General features: G+C 38.9%; 1 protein-coding gene and 1 long non-coding RNA gene across 2 annotated transcripts; both read left to right on the top strand.

The window, feature by feature from the left end:
* The first annotated feature begins 150 nt into the window (after window positions 1-150).
* On the top strand, window positions 151-13,781 carry LOC100374743 (short transient receptor potential channel 6-like). Its single transcript, XM_002739025.3, has 5 exons — window positions 151-280; window positions 918-1,006; window positions 1,897-2,086; window positions 2,525-2,671; window positions 12,843-13,781. Exons 1-5 carry the CDS (start codon window positions 206-208, stop codon window positions 13,251-13,253), a joined length of 912 nt encoding a protein of 303 aa, XP_002739071.2. The 5' UTR covers window positions 151-205; the 3' UTR covers window positions 13,254-13,781.
* LOC144363015 (uncharacterized) lies at window positions 3,512-4,629 on the top strand. The gene is made up of 2 exons (XR_013422649.2): window positions 3,512-3,680; window positions 4,551-4,629. It is a non-coding gene; the product is annotated as an uncharacterized LOC144363015 (long non-coding RNA).
* Window positions 13,782-25,640: the final 11,859 nt, after the last annotated feature.

Below are 25,640 nucleotides of genomic sequence, written 5' to 3'. Positions count from 1 at the left end.
GTGAATATGGTCCCAGCTACATTAACGCTCACCATATGACATGATTGGGTAATACACGGCCACATGGTGATATTGCATGACATTGCTTTCGTTACTATATGTTCAATACACGTTACCACATAAATATGTGTTTGTTTGTTACAGGGTTCTTTACTATCTCCAAGTAAGCAGTCTCCTTGGCCCACTTCAGTTGTCATTTTTTTCGATGTTCAGTGATGTGATCAAATTGATCGCCATCTTGGTTGTTGAATTGGTGGCATTCAGTATTGCCAGTCAACAGGTACAAATCAACATCTAAATAACAATCATTATTTTAGAGATCGTAGATGCAAATAGCCGCCGATGATGAGAGAAAATTGAACATTATTTCTTTCTCGCGCTCAACGAGATCCCGGCGGCCTCTAAGGTCTATAGATCCTTTGCATGTTTTTGGTGCACGCGATATTCTGTTAGAGTGCGCCACCAACTGTTCAAGACTTCGTCGTTCATATAGACGAAATAACAAGTGGGTTACAACCTGTATACGATATCTCAAGTAGTGATGGCATTTATATATTCATTACCAGACAAGCTGCGAACGAGGTTGAATGAAATGGTCAATTGTATGACGTAAACAAATACCATAGTAAGGCCAGGAAAACAAATTCTATGTTACTCGTGATTTTTTTTTTTTTTTTTTTTTTGAATACTGAGCTGAAATGGGGGGAATTTGAGACAACTGCGAGTACAAGCGCATTTGGAATGCTTTAGAAGAAAAAAAAAACGTCCGAGGCGCATAGTTCAAAATGATGCGCGCGGAAACGAGAAACTGAGATATTTTTTTTCGCAGCCTAAATATTATTATCACATCGTATATCGTAAATACCATTGTCATAACACATATTTGATATGATATGATTTATGTAACATTGTCACAGGTGTACGCTGTTGGTGTAGGGATTTTGAACTCTGACATCACCTTTCTGGACGGATCCACTGACATAAGTGCTACGGTTCAAGGTCAAACGTAATGTAACTTTGTATTTAATGTTCTTAGCTCGTTCACACTGACTATCCTTTTCGATACGCTAATTATTCTTCGTTGTTGCCTTATTTTATCACTTATACGGTTATATGTACGTGTTACCTGTTCTCACATGGGAATTTTATTTTAAGGCGGGAGGGTCGTCACCTACGCACGCGCGGGAAATGAGTCCAAAGCGAGGATAACAACACACGCTAAGAACATATATTTAACAAACTGGACAGTTCGCCGCTGTCTAGTATTTAAGTACCAGTGCAATGTAGTCCCCGTCGGACGTAGTTCGAACAGTATCTTCTGTGTTCCCGATGTCATTTCTCGCGAGAATGCAATTGTGTTTGAATCGTGATCTGGTATATAAGCATTACATGATTGTATGCATGTTGCCCCGGTTGTTTTGGTATTTGAGTGGAATTTAGCTGACAGGCAGTTGTTTCCGTCAAAAAGTCACAAAAATGTCATGTCATCAACTGTTTCTTCGGTGTGTATGCCTAGGCCATTTTTTTCAAACTTGATATGAACTTCATACATGATGACACTGATGCATATATGTAGTTTAGTGACATGGTTTCAAAAAAGCGGACTGGTGCCATGTTGGTTTTATCGTCAAGTATCCTACTCAATTTTTTTGACAGTTTGTGGCAGATTTGTTTAAATTTCGTACAAAGACAAGACATAACGTTTTTGTTTTTCTATTCATGCCAATGTGGTTCGTTTTTTAATGACATTTCCATGACATCATTCCCCCGTTATGTTATCAAATCCAAATAAAGACGAATAGAAATGTAGTCTGCGTAATTGACAATTCACAATGTATTGTATGATTTGGCCCTGAAACATGAATACTAATTCATTATGTAATATACATTGCTTAGGTTGTTTTACCACATGGAGCAATTGTTTTGGAGTTTATTTGGTCTACAGGAGCTTGAAGACTTCTCTTCGCCAATTCATTCTGTTGATACCGCTGCCAAGTTGCTTGTCGGCTTGTACGATCTGTTGGCCGTTATTGTGCTGTTAAATATGCTGATAGCCCAAATAAGTGACACATACAATCGGATAGAGGTAGGTAAAAGTCATATTTATCGTACTGATTGCATCATTTCACGAAAACAGCGATATGGTGATTGGGATGCGTTACAGTGAAGTGCAGATATTACACAACTATTAAAGGGCGGTGGTTGTCGCGCTACGCATGTGCGACTTTTGTCACAAACAGTGTTGATAAACATTGACTTTTCCATAATCCAATGCGCTCTTCTACTGGAAATCACAAGTATGAGGTTTGACCTGGGCGCGACTTGCACTAATTACAGCCGACGACTCATTCGATACCTTCCAATCACCTACAAAAATACGTAAATAAAGCTTGGTGACGTCTCGGTTTGTACTCGTTGATCTGCGCAACAGTCGCAGTTGCCATCTTTGTTTATATGAGACCCATACATGCGTGGCGCGACGACTACCACCCTTTAATCTATGTGATTGTTTTCTGTTTTACAGGCTAGTTCCGGCGAAACTTATAACTTTGCCAGAGCAGAGCAGATATTAGAATTCCGTGACCATTCCGATGCTCCTGTGCCATTCAATATCGTTCTTTGCATCGTTCGTGGAGCTAAATGTTTGTGCAAAAAGTCTACAGCGACTGAAGTAAACATATTTTTTTTTTTATATAGTGATGATTTATTGGATACTTTGAATTAATTTCGTAACATGCCTTTGACAAAGGGTATTTCAGGTTAAAGGGTTAACATTGTATATTTACCAATGGGGGCATCCTGATTAAAGACCGTGTGATTGTTTGAAGATTAAAGCGGGGGGCGTCACCTGCGCACGCGCGGGAATTGAGTCCCAGACGATGATAACAGCACACGCTAAAAACGCAAAGGCTCATGGGTAGACGTTTGTCTGTAAACATTGACACCATTGACGCTGCAGTTCGGCGTCTTCTACACCGATCTGACGCATATCGCGCAAGGGGTGCCGGGAGTTTGTTCGAAATTTCGAACGTTTCGAAGTCAATTGTCGATTGCCACGTATTTTACGGATATATTAAATCTTTTCAGAGACCTGTTTACTAAATAATGATAAATGAAACTTAGAAAACTTGTAAGAACAAACTGGGCCCAAATTGCGCAAATTGCAATAAGTTTACGCTGCTAGAGTCTGGTTCGGATGGAGTTCTATGCGTGATTTTATTGCGCTCAAGGACGTTCATTTTCGAACTAGTTGAAACCGGAAATAAGGCAACTACTTTCGAACTTCAAACACAAATTTGATTATCGTTATTATGTGTTAGTTTCTGTTGTTTCAAAGATTGAATTATGTATGACTATAATATTTCACTCTATAAACAATATTTCACTAAAATATGTGTTTCAAAGACAACCCAAATTGTAAAAAGCAATATCAAGTTCCGCGTATAAACACTGTTGTAAAGAGGCGGCGGAGCGGAATTTTAGCCAAAATCGGCTAGTAACAGTTAGCCAGCCAAAGCCTCATTAACATAATTTATACAGTATTCTAATTTGAAATTCCAGACCAGTACATTTGTATCACTCTGTTCGCGGCAAATTTCCGCTGTCACTTGTGGTCATATTGAAACCGCGATTTAAGCAAAACCGGCCAACGCAGCTTCCTGATTTTTGCTACACAACAGGTTAGTATCTCATCCTTGCCGAATATGTAATTTTTTGGAGTGGTTTCAATGAAATATTTTCGTAAATTAGAAAATAGGAACCGCTGTGGTAAAATACGCTCACGATTTCGCCCCAACTTTAAAAGTGACACCTACCATAACGCAAGAGTTTTGATTTATAACAAATATATGGGGACTAAGCAAAGGGTATAGGCAATTATTCCCTGAAGTTTCAAGTTTTCAAAATGTCTGTAGAATATTTGGCGATTTTCTGAAAACGAGCAATTTCTCCCACTATACCGCGTTGGCGCCATTATATAAATTAGGTCAGTTGAGGTCAACTTTAGTCAGGTCAATGTGGGGCCTGAGACGGTGCGGTTAACTTGCGTGTTAAGTTTGTTTTTTAGATGTTATATATATTCATAAGTACACTTTCTATAGCAACTAGTGATTTTATGTAATAAAAATTGACATGCCCCAAAGTAGCAAGCCGTTCTAGTTCAGGTATACATATATGGGGAGGGGCTTCAATATTTATACCTTGGTAACTACAAAATGAATTTCCATATTTTTACAAATAAGTACAAATATTAAAATTCCAGTTGATAACAAATACAAAGTTTGATATTTAACATCTCATCACCTCACATAAAATTGTTATACTCCCAATATTATACTAAAATGTACATACACATTATATAGAATAGTTAAAAGGGTGGTAATTACCACACAAATTCTACAGTATTGGATTTGAAGGAGATTATTGATAAATACCGTAAACTGGTTGCTATGGGCTACAATGATCCTTCCCAATTTCTGTTTTTTTCGTTTCAAATTGTGGAATGTGTGAACAAATTATTTATTCATCTTTTTTTTTATTTTATCTTGCAGAATACCAAGTGTGCCACTACTGATGTTGTTTTGTTATAGTATAAATTATTGAGGATTACAGAAGTTTATATTACACTCATCTTTTTTGTCTGGAGTTTATTTTTAGCTCCCCTCTCTCCAAATTGGGGCTAATATCTACTTTGCTGAGCCGACTTACTCTTTTCTCACTGTATTATGATGGCTATATTTCTCCTTGTTTGTCTGGTTTTAGTTAGTTCATTTTTGGTATTTTATTTTTGGACTTCCAAATGTCAAAAAATTGGTTACTGTGCCACCGTTCACAAAATAGTTAATGATTCAGCACTTGTTTGTTACCAAGAACAAAACATTTGTGCTGCTGTTGCTCTGCTGCAGCTTTCTGCAGTTATGGTATTTCTGTCTGATGTTTCAAAAAACAATGCTAAATGTTTCCCACTCTGTGTTAATATTGGAGACAGAACATTGCACATTTCTGTATTCCAACATGACACCATCAAAAATCTTAAGGTAAAACTACAAATTAAGTATGGAATACGTCTTTATCAGAGTACACACTACATGACACATGGTAGTAAACTATTGCATGATGACACATCACTGGCAGGTGTCTCCTATATTCAAGTTTGTTCTCGAGGAATAGGAGGAGCACGTGGCAGAAAAAGTAAAGGTGAAAAATGTCATCCAGGGAAAAAATGTATTAAATGTTCTCACTGTGGCTCAGACAAAGTCAACCGATATTATCACATCATTGACTGGCCTGAAGACCTCAAACTGTTTTTGCACATGAAATTCAAACTAACAGTTGATGATTGTTTATGCAGTGCTTGTACTCTCACCTTAAAAAAAATGTATGCAAATCCTGATTTTGAGAAAACAACAAAAAAACGCAAGCCATCAGCATGTTTACTGACTGCAGTTAACATGTGTGACAACAACAGTGATCATGATACCAGTAGACCACGGTTTGAATCTTTATGTGCTAAAATGAAAATTGATAAGTCTATATTTGGTGAGGATATAGAAACTTACCCTTTGTGTCAGTCTCACTATACAATGGCCAATAGATATGAACATGCTGTGTGTGCATCTTGTGCAACTAGATGTCTCAGAAATCGCACACACCATCTCCCTGAACTTTCCTTGTTGCAAAGATTTCATACTGAAAGCTGTACACCTTTTCTCTTAAATGAACACAGCATAGTATGTTTTAATTGTTACACCAAATTCTACAGTATTGCAATGAAATTACAATCCGAAATTCAGGCAGGATGTCTTCTGTCAAGTGATGGGGATTTGAAAGAGATTATTGATAAATACCGCAAACTTGTTGCTATGGGCTACAATGATCCTTCCCAATTTCTGTTTTTCGCCATAAATAAAACTATTTGTCATGTGGGACAGTTGTTGCTGGATAAACGTGCATTAATTTTGCTTGATGCTAAAGACTATTTCTATGAAATTATCGAAATTGAGTATAAACTTGCAACTGTCAGGAATATGTCACTTGATTGTATTGGCATGTACAAAAAAAGCAATAGTTGGATTTTAACAGAATTGGCTAGAGTATATTTTCCCCAACACTTGTCTATAACATCTAATGCCAATCGGCGATATTCAACTCTGTTGTATAGATCTGGTGTTGACACAAAGACAGCACTTCACTATGCATTGGCAGAAAATAGGAGACTAAAATTAGCACACAAGCTGGAAGTATCCACACTGGAAGATAAAATACGGAAATTGAGTAAAGTTGACATAAATTTTTTCCAAATGTTAGATTTAGTAGCAGACAAACTTAATATAATGGTGCAGAAACAAGCTGCTGAGATTGTATCTAACCTGAAAGCTAATTCACAAGATATATCATCTATCAATTTTGATTCAGTTGTTAGTGAATTGGATCCTGTTATTTGGAATATTGTTGTTTACCTTACTCTTAACAACACTGAACGACTTGAAATAAGACGAAAAGGTTTTGAATGGGATAAGCATTATATATCATTTTATAATGCCAAATCCATGGATAGCCGTGCCCGTTTCTTGCGTCGTTTATTTTGTGTTTGCTTGTTATTCATTACCTCTGATGAGTGCACTTACCCTTTACATATGTGTTTGGCTGATGTAGTTGAAGGTTATAGTGGGTCTACGGTACTAATGAGGATCTTGAACAGGTTTGGTGTAATATGCTCCTCAGACTCGTTACATAGGTACATGCAAGTTGTCATTGCTAAACGTGAAAGTGATTCATTTGTGCAAGAGAGCCTTGTTCGTGATGCTTTTTATGTGACATCACTTGATAATATTGATAAAGGTTCAAAATATGCCATGGTGCGATCAGAGGGAAAGCACAAAGGTTATCATGGAACGTCATATCAGTGTGTACAGCCAAAACCTAAATCTGTTTTGAATTCTCACGAGGATTACATTTCTGGTAGTTTAGATATTCATGCAACATGCGATGATCTGCAAAGAATAAACATATATGGTGATGGAAGATGTTTTTTTCGGTCGATTGTAGTTAGAAATGACTTCAAGCTTAGGATATGCGAAAGAAGTCAAAATGGGTTGCCGATCGATGTAGCATTGCAGGAAAGAGAGGTGATACTTGCAGATAAACTAAGAAATGAAACATCTAATATCATGCGTGACAATCACGTTTATTTTGAGGAGTTGGATGATGCTCAGCTAGAGGTACTCTTGGATGGTACACGATATATGGATATCTTGCATAGAGCAGAGTGCATGGCAAAACCTGGTGAATATGCTGGGATGCCTGAAATGCTGTGTGTTGTTTTTGCAGCAAAATGTCCTCTACATATTTATACAAAACAAGGTGATGAGCTCGTAAAAGGTGAAACTTATGGTGATTTCTTCACAAATACTGAGCCCGTGTGTTTGCTCTATCATCCTGACACCCCTGGCAAACCTGGTCATTATGATTTACTTTTGAATCGTCAACTTCAAAAGAGCAAAGACAGCATGATTAGTGACCAGGAAACTAGTGATATTTTTAGTCGCTGGCATAAACTGAATTCAAATTTTTGCACTGAACAAATGCAATCTTCAAAAATGGTAAATATTTTCGGATGTGAACCATGTACGAGAAAAAATGTTAGTCGCACACCATTAAATATTCCTCGAAAACGAACCCGAACCCGAACTGAGGGTTTACCACATTCAGAAACTATTGAAACAAGTGTTCCCATACAACCTCCATTGGTGCCCACACGACCTCTGTTAGAAACTCTTTCACTTTCAGATTTTGAACTGAGTGAAATTGAGGAGCAAAGGTTAAAACGCTTGGAATCCCAAGGTTTCGTCTATGTTCTCCAAAAACATTCCCTCAGTGTGTACGATTCCAGCACTTTACTTCCTGACTTTAAAACTACATTGTCAATGAAGGATCCCATTGCTGGTGAAAAGTCTCAAGTGATTTATCTTGGTATCTTAAATGAGAATGCAGATTCAATTGATACTGTTCACCAGGTAGTAAATAATATGTATAGGAAATTTAAGGTTGGTGTCAATATCAATCATTTAGTTGTAGTAGGCGATGGCAACATCTAATAAAACTTAAGGATATGTATGGTGTAGATCTGGAATGGATGATCCCCTTTATTGGTGACTGGCACACCCTTAAGAACTATCAACCAGTTCTAATGAAGTGCTATCTTGATGCTGGTTTAAAGCAGTTAGCTTCATTGAACCACAAAGGGGCAACATTTGAAACCCTCGTTCAATGCGGGAACTTCAAAAACACACACAGATTCTTAACACAAGTATGGGAAAGCATGTACCGACATTTAATTGACGGTTTTTTACAAAATCGAAATAACTTATCTAATGAATCCACTTGTCCCCTCACTTCCAATGACATTCTCCAAATCACAAAAGAGAGTGCAGAAATCTTGGTAGATGAACATGCGGATCTGGAAAAAGATTCATTTGATAATATACATGCTGTATTCAATCAATTAGATAGCAAGTTATCGGGATTGGAACTAGAATTTGACCAGTATTGCCAAGCAATGTCAAGCTATGATGATACATTCAAGTTGTGGTGTCGATTTATAAGGGAAGACTGTTTTGCATATATTGCACTTTTTATTTCTATTAGAATGGGTGATTGGCATTTAAGGTTGGCTGCATTGAAAAAAATGTGCCCAATGTTCCATGCTTTCGACAGGCCTCTTTATTTGAGACTCGTGCCACGTCATTTAGCAGACATGATAAGGTTGCCCAACTCAGTTCTGAAACACTTTGAACAAGGGGGATTTGTTTGTAGCTTCACTGGTAAACCATATTCAGATGTTGCATTAGATGAAGCTCATGAGATGGGTATTAATAAAGATGTCAAATGTTCATTGCAACACCCATCAAATGAAATCATGGAGCGTCTGGCAATATATTTACCGCATCGTGCAGGTGTATTGAAGAACCTCACCTCTCAACTATTCCCTTTTAGTTCGTTGTCATGGCAAGGCAGCAATCATTCAACCCAAAGTGTTCATGAGAAAAATTGCAGGTTGTTTGAGAAAAAAATGGTTGAAGTCTGTGTTTTTCCAAATTCTGTCTCTGCGAATAGGGGTGTACTCAATGTATTCACTGGAGAAGTTGCAGAGAAATTAGTCCAGCAAGATTTATTGTCTTGTCGGGAAATAGGCAAACAGGATTTTCTTGCATATGTCAGAGTTCGTATCATGTTTCAGCCAAGTACTGGAGCTCCAGTTCGTAAACGCCATTTGAAAACCTTTTCCGGTAAAGTAAAACAAATAGTCAAGTCAAAAAAAGGAGATAATGACCATAGAATGGTCACTGCCTGCTTAAAAAAACAGATAGCACATTCCAAAAAAACAGGCGAACCAGTAAAGACACTTGAACAGTTTGTTACTTTTCCCAGGGCAATTTCATTATCTGATGGGTTGCCATATACAAGTCAAAAGAGCAATACAACAAAAATTCTTAAGACCAGATACAGTGATATTATGAAAGAGAGTTTACCCCCTGAATGGAGAGCAAAGTTTATGATATATGATGGAATGTTTCTAATCAATAAGGCCCCTCTTGCTTCACATCGAACCTTTGCCCATTATGCTGAGTTTTTTGTTCGGAGATGGATTGTTCCCCATTACAATAGGTTTTGTTTTGAAGTCCATTTGATATTTGACGATCCTCAGCGTTTGGGTGTCAGTCCTAAGGACATTGAGAGACAAAGACGGGACAAGAATGTTAATACAGACGGGGAAATTGATTTAATTCAGAGAGAAACCCCAGTGCCCACTAATTGGAGAAAGTTTATTGGTTGCCGTCCCAATAAACGAAAATTAGTGAATTTCCTATCTGAGGAGTGTCTGAAATTGGTGGCCCCATTATTACAAGGCGACCAACGTTTTATTACAGCTGGTGGGTTTGATGGAAATAAAAGGGACAGTTCTATGTGTGTTGATGCTACAGGTATTACAAATGAATGGATTGCTCCAAGTAATCACGAGGAAGCAGATAGTCGGTGTATTTTACATGCATTGAGTTCACAGTATAATCAAGGAGTGATATTTTCACCTGATACAGACACGTATCACGTGTTACTGCCCCTATTGTATAAACACTCACAAAAAGAGATATATGTTCAATTGGATAATGATCCTACCAATCTAAAATATATTAGCATGTCTGAATTAAAATCAGCCCTAAATCGTGATCCTGACTTGCAGCACACACGACTTGACATGATTGGTAAAATCATGCAAACATTATTCATATGCACAGGATGTGATTTTGTATCATTCTTTGCTGGGTTAGGGAAAGGATCATTTTACAATACATTTTACCAGTATTGCGAGTTCATTACAGGTGTGTCCACACATCCAGGTACATTGTCTGATACGTGCCAGGATAAATTAAAAGATGGCCTACTTGCATTTGTTAGACTTGTTGGTAGTGTTTATTTTAAGAAGCATTTAACAGCTTTTGAGGAAAACACACCAGCACAACTGTATCGGAAATTAGAGGATAGCAGCTGTAATGCACTTGCAAATCATCAGAAATGGCTAAACGAAATAAGGGAACGTATGTGGCCGCGAATCCAGTACGAAGATGAGCTCAGTCCGTCGTTTGATGCGCTTGAGCTACACTGGAAAAGATCTTGCTGGGTTTCTCAGCTATGGGCACAAGCTGACCAAACTGTAGTTGATTTTCCAGATTTGCACTTACATGGATACAAGGTTGGCACTGATGGTAATCTTTGTATTGTGTGGGACAGTGATGAAAACATTAAAAAAATTTCCAATACTGTTGCTCTACTTACAAAGGGATGCCGGTGTAAGAAAGCACCAACCTGTACCAATCGATGTTGTAAGTGCTACAAAATCCATGGACCAGCTTGTTTGTGTCTTGGGTGTAACAATCCACATAATACAGGAGCTTGTAATGGTTCCAAGAAACATGGAATTTGTCCAAAAGCAATGGAAACTGATTCTCCACCAGTGATCACGGCTAATATGCGAAATTCAGACCAAGAACTTGCGGAAACACTTTTAATGGAGGAATTATTGGAAATGGAAAACAACAGAATTGAAGAAATTGATACCTTAGAAGATGACCCCGATTTGACAGAATTGGTAGAACAACACGTATGGATTGAAGAACAGGATGATCAAGATATCGACCCTGATGATGATGATGGTGACATAGCAAAACTAATGAGAATGGTTCATGACTGAATGTTTTCTTGCTCATTAACTTTTGCTTTGCTTTGAGATTTCGATCATTTTAACATTAGCATTTTTTATGCAAAACACAATTTTAAGTCAAAGCGCCGCAACTTTGATCCTTTTGGACCAGTTTAACCATTCTCTACTCGCTCCCAATTTGTGTTTAAATTGCTTGCCATTTTGGTATATCATTGCTTATACGTGTATATTTAATGGTACACGTTGCTAAGTTGTGTTTGAATACTTAATTCGGTAATTTAGTGAAACCATTAATTCGTTTGTAACAAATATATGCTTAGGCATGCAAGAAGATGAAATTCTTTTTTATAATTTATTGAATTTCATAATGTCCAACATGCAATAAAACATCAATCAAGCACGCCTGTTATATTACGGATCACGTGATCACATTTATGCGCGAATGTGTTATTGTATGCCGGCTTATTTCATATCATAAAAATGAATTTCAGATATTGGATTTTATTTTAAACTAGCCTTGCTATTGAAAGTATACATGTTTTTTTTTATATTTCAAGCTGAGAAACGTTGAACTTTTCGGCTGTATTTTTCTATATTGTTTTTGCAGAATGTATGATGGAAAGTTCTGTTTTATGGCATCCACACACACACACACACACACACGCACAGTAGGTATCTGCTGTGCGGGGGGGGGGGTGTTTACTTCTTTGTTATTCCTGCATTTTTCTTTATATTTATTACCCGATGAACAGTATTTAAATATAAAATTACCATAACACTAATAAATTAGTGTAAACAAAATTATTTCGTTTAAGATCCATAAAATAATCCATGTAATAATGTGTAAATCTTAGAAATAATGCTAGTACACCCCCACCTTCCAGCATTTTCAATAGCCGTTCTATGTGAGGTCATGACCTAATTCCGTGAAGTAGTGGCCCTTGCGTTCATCGGCAATGACTTCGTGACGGTTAATTTTGACACGTTGCATAACGCAAGGATTTAAAAATATAGTAAGTAGTTATTTCGGTGCATTACATAGTATGTTACCTTCCTGCAAAGTGTCTTTTTCTCATGTTGATTATTTTTTGAGTAAATCAGCCAGAAGTCTGCCGTGAAATACTATTACTGACGATTGTTCGTTTTGACGTCTCTTATTTCAGAAAATAAACATCAGATTGGCAATAAAATTAGAATTTGGTACATTTCTAAACATACTCCTTGTGTGTGAATGTTTTTTATTTGAGATCACAGTATTTTAAACCTGAATTTTAGCGCTGAAAATACATGTCCCCGTGGAAGTAATATCGCCCATTCAAATGTCAACGGTAGCGTCAATGTTGATTAAAGATATGCAAATGAGGCTATGGCTGGCTAACTGAGTAAGGCGTCATATGACACAGGTTTGTGCTGGGACAGCGCTTCCGGTGACGACACAACGCATTGACACGCTATGACCATCGGACGCATGCGCAGGTGACAACTCCCCCGCTTTGAATAGGATAGATATAAAGCAAATAAACCGTTGTGATTGGCATATTTAATGATAACGTTTAAATGATATGCCGTAATGTTCCCATCATCCCAGAAGTTGTTATTGTTGCTCAATGTACTTTTCTTGCAGGATGGCCAGACACATCAGGAATCTTCACACAGAAATGAATTTGATTTTGGACTTGAAGACCTTCCCCAGGTAGAGAATGATACATCAGCGAGGTCATCTATAGCCGAGTCTATTGCCGAGTCTTTCGTTGACGTGATCAAAACAGAACTGAAGCTCAAAACTTCGACTGACATCTACAAGGAGATCAAGACGGAGTACGAAAGGATGGAGCTGGATGAGAAACATGAAAATATCGAGCATGTACAGACCGATCTGATTGGCGAGGGGACACGACTTGAAAACAAACTGGCGGAAATGACGTCAGCGCTGACCGTCATGCAGTCGTCCTCTCGTGACATGATTAGTGCTTTAGAGAACGATTGCTACAATATCAGTTTACTGGTTTCACGGCTCATGGAGTCTGAAGTGTGAGACCTGTTGAACAGTTTGACGTCCGGGATTAAGCAACATTCGTTTCATCGTCAATACCAGGTAGTAAGGCCTGCAACAAATTCTGCCAACTTTTGTCACATTTTTACTGATTAAAAATGCTCGTCAAAAGTTACAAATGTTATCCGAATGGCGTGTAGTAGTCAAATCGAAAACAATTACATAACCCATCAACTATTGCAAAACAACTACAATAAACAAACGACCAACAAACTGCCATGAAATTGACAAGAGAAAGACACGTGTAACTCAAGGGCTGTGGCGGAAATGAGGCATGACGGGAAATAACCAACTATTTATAACTTGTCGGCACACACGTATTTAGACTCGCAGCACGTGTAACGTGTACACTGTGTTTTTCTCCGCTGTAGTTCATAACAAATGAATGACATTGAAGTGTTCTGGGTTACGAATGTTTTTAAAGGGCGGCAGTCGTCGCGCCGCACATGTGCGACATTTGTGTTGATAAACATTGATTTTCCTATAATACAAAGCGCTTTTCTAATGAAATCACGAGTACGAGTTTTGTCTAAAAGCGCAACTAGCACTAATTACCGCAGGCGACTCCTTCGGTACTTTTCAAACACCAACAAATTACCTAATTAAACTTGGTAAGCTCTCAGTGTGTACTGGTTGGTTTGCACAACAGTCATATAATCGCCATCTTAGTTTTTATGAGACCCATATCTCGCACATGCGCGGCGCGACGACTCTACCGCCCTTCAATGTAAAATGATTGGTCTACAAGTATTGTTTTGTAGTAAAGTTGGTGAAAAATCGAAAATCACCTGTACATACATTACCCAAATCATAAATGACGTCACACTCAATGATGGGTAATCATGGGTAACTTAATGACCGTTTAAAGCGCGGTAGTCGTCGCGCTGCGCATGTGCGACTTTTGTGTTGATAAACATTGATTTTCCCACAATCCAATGTGTTCTACAAATGGAAATCACAAGTATGAGGTTTGACCTAGGCGCGACTTGCACTGATTACCGATCTGCGCAACAGTCAAAGTCGCCATCTTTGTTTATATGAGACCCATATATCTCGCACATGCGCAGCGCGACGACTACCGCGCTTTAAACTCCCAAGGGGATTACAACCACCCCAACCCATCCTAGCATTTGTAGTTGACTATTAGTACAAAGAAGGTCATATCAGGTTCCCATTTCCTCTTGTGTAGAAGGAGTTAGTTGGAGTTAAGTACATTGCGCAAGGATACCTGATAAAACAATGTATGTAAAACAATCCAGTGATTGACAGTCCAGAATGATATTGAGAAAATAACTACTTATAGAAAGTGAAAGAGAATTTTTAAAATTTTTAGAGTTTTCCATATTTCAGAAGGATAATTTGCCGTTTAGAATAATGTCATTTTAGGAATGGGTAGAAACGACACGCCAATATACGTTTGTGGTATTCGATATTGTTTTAAATTGGTTACCCACATTTCATTGCAACAATGTGAGACAAATTGGAAATTTTCTGGAAGATCACATTGTCAAAAAAATATGATGTTGTCTAATTTACTTTTGGAACCAACAGGATGTGGGTCCATTGTAATTTACCGACTACTCTATTATATTTATAGTGTGAATAATAGACGTTGGATACCGAATACAATCTGCTGATATTAATAAGAGTAAAGATTTACTATTTATAAAAAATCTGAATTTCAGACTTTAGAAGAATCTGATAATTTTCTGTTGATTCGCTTTGAATGCTAGAGAGCGTGATATATTCTTTTCCCACCCCAGAAATGAACTTTTTCGCGAAAAACTCGATTTAGAGCATTTGTCGGAGGAACTAACATGTGTGCAGTCACAGTTTGTACTATAAGTTCCTTAACATTTTACCGTTTACTTTTTATAATATCTAAGGCATAAAACTATCATGAAAGCGTACCCACAAGTAAAAACTTCTAGTGCATAAAGTGGCCCTGTTTAACTTATACAATTGACCTATAACTTGTTGAGCATTTGGTCATAGTTATTATAAAACTGTGGGTTTATGTCTGTAAATCCACACTTTCAGGCGAGTGTTTCGGACTTGTTCTTCCGTAACGAGAAAGACACACGATAAAATTCAAAGATTCTACAATCGGATGCATTGCACGCGCGTAAATAATTGATATTGAAATGAAATGAACTTTCTAAATCCTTCATCTCCAGAACCGCTATCGCAAGTCGCAATATTTTGGTTGTTAAAGGTTCTACCTGCTGCGGTTAATGCTTTGGAGTCGAGCCCCTTCCATGGCCAACTTTGACCAAACGTGTGCCATTGTATCTGATAACAATTGTATTGGCTTATATTTCATCCATCTACGTCACGAAATTGGTTCGTCGCCAGAGGGCGTGCGTTATGGGAACGGTGGCGCCGATGGACGGTTTAGTTTAAACGATTCTTTGAAGAAAAAGTATGAAGCCCAAAACATATGAGTCCTCTCTCCAAGTCGCGGGGTTCTACATGTAAACGATGGGCGAGGTAGTGTCAGTCGTTTCCGCCGGGGAAGTGCTGGAGTACGTTCGCTGAACACAAACTGTAAATGTCAGTGCCACGGGATTTAAAAGTATGGTCACAGTCCCTCTATCTAGACCGTAGTGGACTTTGTCGATATTAACCCTGGTGACGTTAGCTGTGACAATTCACCAATAGTGTTAAACCCCGGTGTTAAACTTGACACGGGAATTTCATTTACATACATATTGTGTGTTAATTAAATAGAATACTATTGAATCTATGTTACGGTCCCTTGATGAGCCAGGTCATTGTATTGTTGTCGTTGCTGTGTGTGTAGTAAATGATGACAGCATTCAACAAACACGTCGAGTCAGGTAGGTTTAGGCCTTCATCACAAGAAAATAACCACAGATACCGATATATTGGATTAACCCCAGTTCCTGAACTGTGAACAAACAAATATGGACAGTTCGGGCAGTTCAATTGGCGATACGAACGTCCAAGTCAGACCAACGCTACTACGAGCCCTTAGCAAAAGCTCCGTAGATCTGTACTCGCACTACCGACGATTCTCGATTGAAACTAAGGACTGCCTCCCGAAGACACCCGCACGATCCCATTTGACGTTAGCGGGAGACGGCTTATCAGCTCCATTGTTGAACAGTTCTCAACTTGAACAAAAAAGGTCTTCACAGTCATTCTTGTCCCCGATTTTCCCCCGTCTATCGATCCCCCAAAATGGTTACAACACGCCGCTGGAAACGTCGCTGTACCGGCTTGCACGGCATGGCAAGAAGCGACTTAAGCGACCATGGAAGTCGAAAGTCTCGCCAGACAAATGTGATGAATCTAATCTGTTGCGTGATGCGCCAAGTCAAGAACCTGAATTTGGTATTTCTAAACAACGAAATGGTGATAACGATTCATCACAACAGAGTATCTTACCGAAAATAAAAGGTGAGCTTTCCATTTACAAAAAATGTTCCGTCGAATTGAAAACAGTTATCTGAAAATTTGATGGGAATGTTTGTGACACAAATAATGAAGTACACCATAGACCCTCGTATAGCTAATGTTGAGACACAGCCTGTGCGCAGGCACGGTTACTAAAAAAAGACGGTTAGTAACCGTGGTGGAGGTATTGTGCTAGCACAAGCCACAGTCCGAGTACAAATGTATATTGTTTCTAGTATTACGTAACACCGTCACCAGTGTCACGGTGTTAGCGTGTTGATAGTCTGACTTATTTTTCTGGCGGCGGTTCTTCATTGGATAAAGATGAGAGTCCTAGATCAATATACTTACTTACGTACTAAATAAGACATAAATGAAATCAGCTAATTAATTGATGCAAACGAAAAAATAAATTAATATTTTAGTGGCGCTTCAGAAAATTTAACCGCCTGATGTGAAGCATTTTTTTTGTTTGTTATGAAAGTAAATCCATATATTGAGATTAAAATGACTTATTATAGGTGTCGGTAACCACCAGCAATTTATGGTTCGAGGCGTAGCCGAGGGAGAAGAAAGCCTTGATGATTCTATGGCGGTGTCACCCACGTTAGCAGCCAAAAATCCAGGCTCAGAAGAAGACAAATATGGAGTCGAACCACAAAGTGCATCTAGGTACAGAAATTAAATCTTCAATCGAAGTCAATAAGTTTCAGTGTGGATCAGGAAATTTGGCATCTATGAACCTAACCTTTCTCTGTAATCGTCGCGTTTCAAAATTACATGCCATGCGCGGATTTATGGGGAGGCGCACCAACCCCCACCCCACCCCACCCCCGTTCGGCTGGCAAAACAATGACAAATCAATTGACGTACCCAGGGATTCAATAGCCCCCCTCCCCCCGTTACCAAATTTCTGGATCCGCCAGTGAATGCAACTACAACAACAACACTGTATACCCAATTTACAAGTCACACGTAAGCTTGTGAATCCACGTCACTTCTTCAAAGCTCAGACTAGTAATACTTAATGTATTACTAGTCTGAGTTCAAAGTGACAACACACAGCAATATATGAAGTGTTATTCATAGTTAATGCGGGTAAATGATTCGGTGTTGTAAAATATTAAAGTGTTGTAAATTGTATGGCGTGCGCGCAAACTAGTATCACGGGGTAAATTCTCTTCACGGGGCACTCCACACTTGTCAGGGGGGGAACTCGTCTCGTCTCTCTATCTCGTCCCCTTGAGGTACGGGATCGGGAAAGTCACTTATACTTTACAGTCAAATAAGACACACACAACGAAATACGTTTCAGCTCTCGTCTTAGTCGATCTTTTGGAGCACTCTATAAGACACAGCGCCCTGGGGAAAAGTCCCCAAGACTCTCACAAGGCTGAACCAAGACTCTTTTAGACTGCGTCAACACTCGTCCCAAGGCTCTCCAGGACTGCACTCTCTCTACTGCGTCTATCGTGCTGTGCTCCCCAAGACCAACTCAAACTCTCTTTATTCATTTTCAAAACTCTAACCAATTACAAAACAGTAAAAGACTCTAGGGCGTAACCTTCAATCATAAAGCCAATCACACTAAGTACTGAATACGTCATATCTTTTCATTAATCGTTCACTACATTAATAACTATGGATGTAAACTGTCAGAATGAGTAGTCTAAAAAGCGGCGGTTATCTGGTAATTAGTTCCAAATCACTGAGCCAAGTTCCGTCCAAAACTTCAAATAGACCTAAACGATGACAGACATAACACAGCAATTCGCTAATAATCAGCTAATTATGTCGGTCAACAGATACGCAAAAACAAATTCATGACACTAGCGATATTTGAATACAACTATGCAAACGGTTCATTTTTAATGGTAGACTCGATTCATGCGTAATTGAGAATTTTGGTATTTCCTCCAACAGTGACATTGTGTGTGATACAAACACTTTTACACGTAACGTGTTACTATGTAATTCATACGATATCAAATAAAACTATCTGTATTCATATATATTATTCTAGAAACCCCGTCCAGTCTAGACTGTGGCAAAGGCGATTGAATAGTGCTATTTATGGCCAACTGCAGGAAGGTGGCGATGGTAAGGACATTATTTATTTTCATTTTATTACATTTTATTATTTTCTAATCAAATAAAAACAAATGTACGTATTCTATACATTTTTAAGTTTCTTGTATGTTTGTTATTTTTTTAGACAACAAAGCAATTTCGTTGGTTGCCAAAACGGATAACGTTTCATCCAACGACGCTATATTGTCAGGCGACTTCAGAGTTTTGAAGGCTTTCCTTAATTCAGACGACGCGCCATCCCAATCAAACGGAAGTTCCCAGCACCTCAACATTCTCCAGAAACACAAGCGAGTAGACGAAATGCTAAACGATCTTTGCAATTTCACGAATGACCCCAAATCAGTGTTGAACTTGAGCAGAAGTGATGGTAAAACAGCTTTGCATCTCGCATCAGCCTACGGAACGGTGTTATTTGTGAGAAAGATCCTATCGCTTGGAGCGATGGTGGATGAACGCTGCATGGCGGGGAGGACGCCGATCCACGATGCTATACTGTCCGATAACGAAGATAAAGAAGATATTGCAGCGGTTCTTTTAGAAGCAGGTAAATATACTTAATATGTCAGTCTGTAAATTGGGTGCGACCTATAAAAGTTCTCGCCCACCATAGTGTTTTTCCGCCGCCACTCGAAATATTGGGAGCCATTATTTGCATATTCATGAATAAACGCCATGAAATCAAATAACCAATCAGCAGCTTGTTTAGGGTGAGGGCACTGGTCGTTTGCTTCTTCGGGGAAAGATTGGAAGGGTTGCAGGCTGATTGGTGAATTTGCAACCACAGGGTGCCGCAAAAGGCCGGAATTTCACGTAGATGTACAACTAAACCTCACTGGACAATCAGTAACGTTTTTTGCATATGCCCACCCACTGCACTGTTGTGAATATCCACTTGTTCAGAACTGCAATTCCTCTTTTTTAATTCTATACTTTCACAGGGGCAGGCACCAACATAACAGATAAGGACAAAATGGCAGCCATTCACCACGCTACCAATATTGGCAACGAGAATATCATAAAGAAACTATTGCAGAAAGGGGCGAACGTTATGACTGTAAACAGCATTGGCCAAACTCCGCTACATTTAGCAGTAAACCACGGTCCCCCGGTCCTCGAGTCTCTCTTCAGCGGCGGACCAGGCAGGGACATACCCGACGTGAACGCCCGCAGCAGCGATGGTGTAACGCCACTGCATTTGGCAGCTGTAGTTGGAAATATTGAAATTATGGAATTGTTGCTCAAAAAAGGAGCAGATCCCACAATTGCCGCCGGGAAATGGAAGGAATCTGCGCTCGAGATGCTATATCACAACTGCCTAATAAAGTTAAAACAGGTAAACATGTGATCGATAAACATCCGGGACACCGTGTCTCCTTCATGAACACGCCTATTTTTGGCGTTCGAATAATTTATACGGATGAAATAAACGTATCTTATCTCAGGTGTTCAGAGATTATATCTTTGGCAATTTCCTTTTATATAGGATGAGATGGCGTGCAATATCAGGATCGCTCAGCAACTATCGGATGACGCCCTCATCGTAGCTACACCTAGGCCAATAAACACATCTTTGCATTTCGCGACTGTCTTTAGGTCCATTGCTGTTGCCAGTCCGGTAAGTAGGACACAATTTCATTGGCCCTAGACACATTTAGGGAAAATCAAAATAATTCAATTTGACCAGGATTCCACTCATCCCAAGAAAAAAAGGACTCTGAGGAAAATTATGCTGAGAACTACGACAATCTTAAAGTGATTAGTGGCCTCGTTCCCAAATGTATACCCTTTAATTTTAATAAGCAATACTATTCCAGATGCATGCCGGTCAATCAGTTGACAAATGACGTCACGGCCCGTAATGTTGTCTTCATATATGTAGCGGAGAGATAACATATGCTGTTTTCCCCGCAGGATTTATCAGATGGCTACGAACGCCTATCAAACCAGATGGACTGCTTAGCTGTAAAGTTGATGCAGCACTGTCTCAATAGAAATCATGCTCTTTCACTGGTGGAAGAAGACGGAAACTATTTGTTGAACTACGCCCTCAAGTACAAACACAAGAAGGTGAAGCTTACGATTGTGTGTTAGACATTTCACATGAAGGGGGTAGATTTGGGAAAAATAACGTAATCAGCATCTTATTCTTTTTTTTTCAGTTCATTTCAGTTCCGGTGGTGCAGAGATTATTGCATGGTATCTGGCATGGTTCGATTCTCAACTACGTTACCTATCCGGAAATATCACAATCCTGGCCGTATTTTGTATTATTCTTCTTTACTCCAATTCTATACCCTATTGCCTTGATCCTCTACTCGATCACTTGGTTACTAGGTGTATGTTGCAGCTGCCATAGCAACGGAGGAGACTTGAATGGCGGAGGAGGTGGATGTTGTCGATGCAGTTGCTTTGGAAACAAACTCTACAAAGCCTTTCGGGAAGCGTTAGATTCGTATTTCCAGTTCGTGTCAGAGATCGCCCTCAACTGCCCTGCAGTGAAATTCCAGGGAAACCTAATGTCTTACAGCGTCTTTTTGATGTTGTTATTTATTAAAAGTCAATATCTACTGATCTCGACTACTTACATAGCTTACATTGACGCACTGCTGTTGGCGTTTTTGATTGGACAGCTTCTAGAAGAAGTACAGCAATACAGGAACGAGAAATCATTCTGGTTGTACGTCAATAAATCTGGCAACGTATTTGACTTTATTAATATCATCGGGCAACTGACATTGAACATCGTGGGAAATGTGGTCTCTTACCACTCATATGACGTCATCAGAATCTACGGTCCTGGAATTGAAGTTGGAATGGCGTTGATAACCATTGTAGCCTGTATAAGGTAAATTTCTAAACAAATGTGATTTTAAAATGGTAAAGAGAAAAATGTGTTTGCAAGAAGGTGTGGATGTTGCAACTAATTCTTACGGTTTAAAATAATATCACTGCAATTCAGAAATATTTTTTGGAATTTCTGAACGGCATACGTTTTCTGGGGTGTATTTTTCTTTTGTTTGTAGACTACTATATTTCGTAGAAGTGAGCAACCTCCTGGGGCAGATGCAGATAACGTTTGTGAGTATGGCTAAAGATTTCTTTCTGGTATTCGCATTTCAAGCATCTGCCTTGGTGGCATTTGGCCTGGTATTAACCAAGGTAAGTCACCGAATCTCCGTGTACAAATCAGTATCCGATTTATACATTTACCAGTATTTCTCCAAGGCAGCAACACTCATCTTTAAGATGATTAACTTTCATTTAACTATTAGGTAGTTAAGGTGGTGTTGTCATTTACTTCTTACTTGTTATGTCCGAACAATTGTTGAAAACAAATTAAAAAAAAATAAAAATTAAAAATAAACGGACAAAAATTAAATCAAAACGGACATTAGTACGATAACGCACATTTTGTCTATTTTTTGTAGTCCATTTTTAATATATATATATATATTTTTAATATATATTTAATATATATATATTTTTAATATATATATAAAAATTAAATCAAAACGGACATTAGTACGATAATGCACATTTTGTCTATTTTTTTTGAAGTCCATTTTTAATATATATATATATATTGCAACATTCATTGTTGAGGCTATGTTACATTAAATTAATTGGCACTGTTTATATGAATTATTTCACGAATATACTTTCCAGGTGTACTCCCTTGCGGTAATATCTTCTCACAGCATAATTACAAATATCACCGTAGAGAATGCTGTATTGAATGCCACAAGTACAGCCCTGAGTGAAAATGCCACAGCCGACTTGACAGAAGTCGACAAGTATCTTCTTTATGTTCAAAACAGTACAAACTCGTAAGTAGGAGGAAGGGAAAATGTACGTCTTTGATCACTATTCATTATAATCTGTGGTGTTTTATAAACTAGCGGAACTAGAACCTTACAGCTGGAGGGTCGTCACCTGCGCACGCGCGGGAATTGAGTCCCAAGCGACGATAACAACACACGCTAAAACGCAAAGGCTCATGGGTACACGCTTGTTTGTAAACAGTAACACGCTATGACCATCTGACGCATGCGCAGGTGACGACTCCCCCGCTTTGAAGGGCGCGGTGGTCGTCGCGCCGCGTCGCGTTGGATATGGGGGGGGGGGGCATAGCAACGTAGACAACGCGTGTAAAATGCATTGCTTGTTTATACCAAATTCGAACACGCGCTGCGCGACGACCACCGCCCTTTAACACTATGCAACTTGAAGTTCCCGTGATTTAGCGTGTTATTATAATGGTAAACATGATGACGTGTTTTTATTCACACACTGTCACGCGAGGAGAATAGAGGTGTAGGGGTAGAGGGGTATTTTTTTTTTATATTGCAAAATTGATTTTATCATTTCTGCATTTTTAGGTTATCAGTGTATACCGTCAGTCTTTTCTGGGGTCTGTTTGGATTATCGAAGATCGAGGACTTCGACGTGGATTCCCGCGCAATTGAATACATTGGCAAAATCTTACTGGGTGCATATAACTTATTTGCTGTCATCGTTCTTTTGAATACGCTAATAGCCAAGATGAGCGACACGTACAACCGCATCGAAGTAAGTCATTGGTGTTGTCAATGCTCGAAGCGCCATCTGTGGCCATGTTGCGCTAAAAATTATTACTCGTTTTTGCAAGCTGGTCGACTTAGTTTCTCGTGAAATAAATCATACTGACTACTTGAAAATAGTTAAAATGAATGTTCTACGTCATGATAGCGTCACTGCTATTTTACACAAATCACGTGACCCATCTGAGATCTAGCATTACATGTCCTAGTTTCATCATAGTTTTTATCTTGTGTATGTTTTAATTTCTTTTAGGCAAGTGCGACTGTGATGTCAAACTTTGCACGTGCACAGTTTACCGTTGAATATCGTAACCGGTCGGCAGCCCCAGTGCCCCTCAACATCCCTATTATGATATTCAGATGTCTTCGTTTGATTTATTTGAGATGTTCCAAATTCCAACGGACGTGTTGTAAGCAGGTGGGTCAAACAGTCATATGAAAATTATTAGCCATACGCCCACCATTAGAATATACCACAATACTTGCGTGAAATTAAAAAAAAAAGAACTTTGTTTTGCTCTACCTCGTCATCGTTATCACGTTTTGTGCCATTATACCAACAAAATCAAAACGATCATGAGTGAAAATATGTAATGAAAAAGTCTCAAACAGTACTGAAAAAAAGATCGCAAAAAGTAAACATTTATCATAAATCGACAATCGGGATCTTCTTAATTTACTTCCACATGCCGGCTTGTTTTGTTTTTATCTACCTCTCTCGCACAGAGCCATGATTTTAAGTGGAGGGGGTCGTCACCTGCGCATGCGCGGGAATTGAGTTCCAAGTTATAACAACGCACGCAAAAAACGCAAAGGCTCATGGGTAGACGCTTGCTTGTAAACAACGACACGATATGGCCGTTTTACGCATGCGCAGGTGACGACTCCCCCGCTTTAATAACGGATATTCACTTGAACAAAGCGTTTCAATTTATTTTGGCTTCATACTTGACTGTATGGTCTTTGAACGATGTTGTATTTTCTTTGGACGATGTTGTTAGGAACGGACGGATGCTGGAAACCAAAATTACAGACCTTGTCAAAAAGTGAGTCATATGATCCACCTATAATGAGGTACCTAAGAATCCTACTGAGCATGTGCCGTAACTTGTTACGTGTATGTGTCTTTTACAGAATGTCGACCACGAAGGGCCGTTGAGGGCACCATTCGACAAAAGTGAGCCCAGTTGTACGCTTGAAACTGGACCAAGAAAACGCGAACCGAGCTGTTTGCCTGTGAAATCATCGATAGACAAGTCGGCTGACAACGGTACAGACAGCACGGAAATTGACCATATTTACGATATTATCAAACAAGAACATTCCAAAAACAAATATGACATCACTACCTATGACGTAGAAGATGTACACGAATCTCTTGTAAACAGCGCAGGCGCACTGCACAGCAATTTACAGGCGCTTCACGAGGAGATGATTGACACGCGGCTGACGCAGGAACGAGGCTGGATAAATTTAGAGTTTGAGTGGAATGACTTAGTTTCGACGATTGGAGGGTTGGTGGAGGAAAGAAGCAACCTACATTAACAACTCGAACCACTTTGAGTTGTGCATGGTTCGTTAGCACAGTTGTTCATTGAAAGGTTTGTAATTAGTTTCAATGAACTTATATTTCCCAGGTTTCGCCGTTTTACCACAACCTTGCCATTTATCAAGCAATATTGATTTTAACAACCTAATTTGTACAAACGTTTGTCAACAATTTTTAAAGATCATCTTATGTGTTCATCTTTGAGAAATAAACACCCATATTTTCAGCACTGCTTAACATACGGAATCAGCGATTTGCGAAAATGAAATAGTTGTATACAAGTCTCCTGCATACAAGAAAAGCATATATTTTGACCACAAAAAAGACTTTACTCAGTGTTGAATAAAGCTATGAGTGACATCAATCAGCCCAGCTTTGATCGGTTGCAAAAGCTTAAATACGAAATTTAGTTCTTTTGTCCCTTGACGCACCTGTGGCTATTTTTGAAAAAGAGCTGTGCTTTTATTCGAATAGCATTACTAACAAACGTACAATTTGTTTAATGTTAAAAAACTGTTTTACCTTGAAATTTAAAGTTCTCTCAATTTCTCTTAGTGGGTGGCTGCGAAATATTCCTATATCACTTACTCATTTGACTGGATTCTTCCGTCAATATTTGTATGCGAAATTCGGTAATTTGTGACGAAGACGAGTCTATATGCTAATTAGCGTACAGTGAGACTGGAGTTGTTTAGAATCATCCGTCACATGCAAGTTATGCTCAAGACA

The sequence above is a fragment of the Saccoglossus kowalevskii genome, chromosome 16, assembly GCF_978046115.1.
Source record: "Saccoglossus kowalevskii chromosome 16, keSacKowa6.1, whole genome shotgun sequence".
Lineage (NCBI taxonomy): Eukaryota > Metazoa > Hemichordata > Enteropneusta > Harrimaniidae > Saccoglossus > Saccoglossus kowalevskii.
This window is presented reverse-complemented; position numbering and strand designations above follow the sequence as displayed.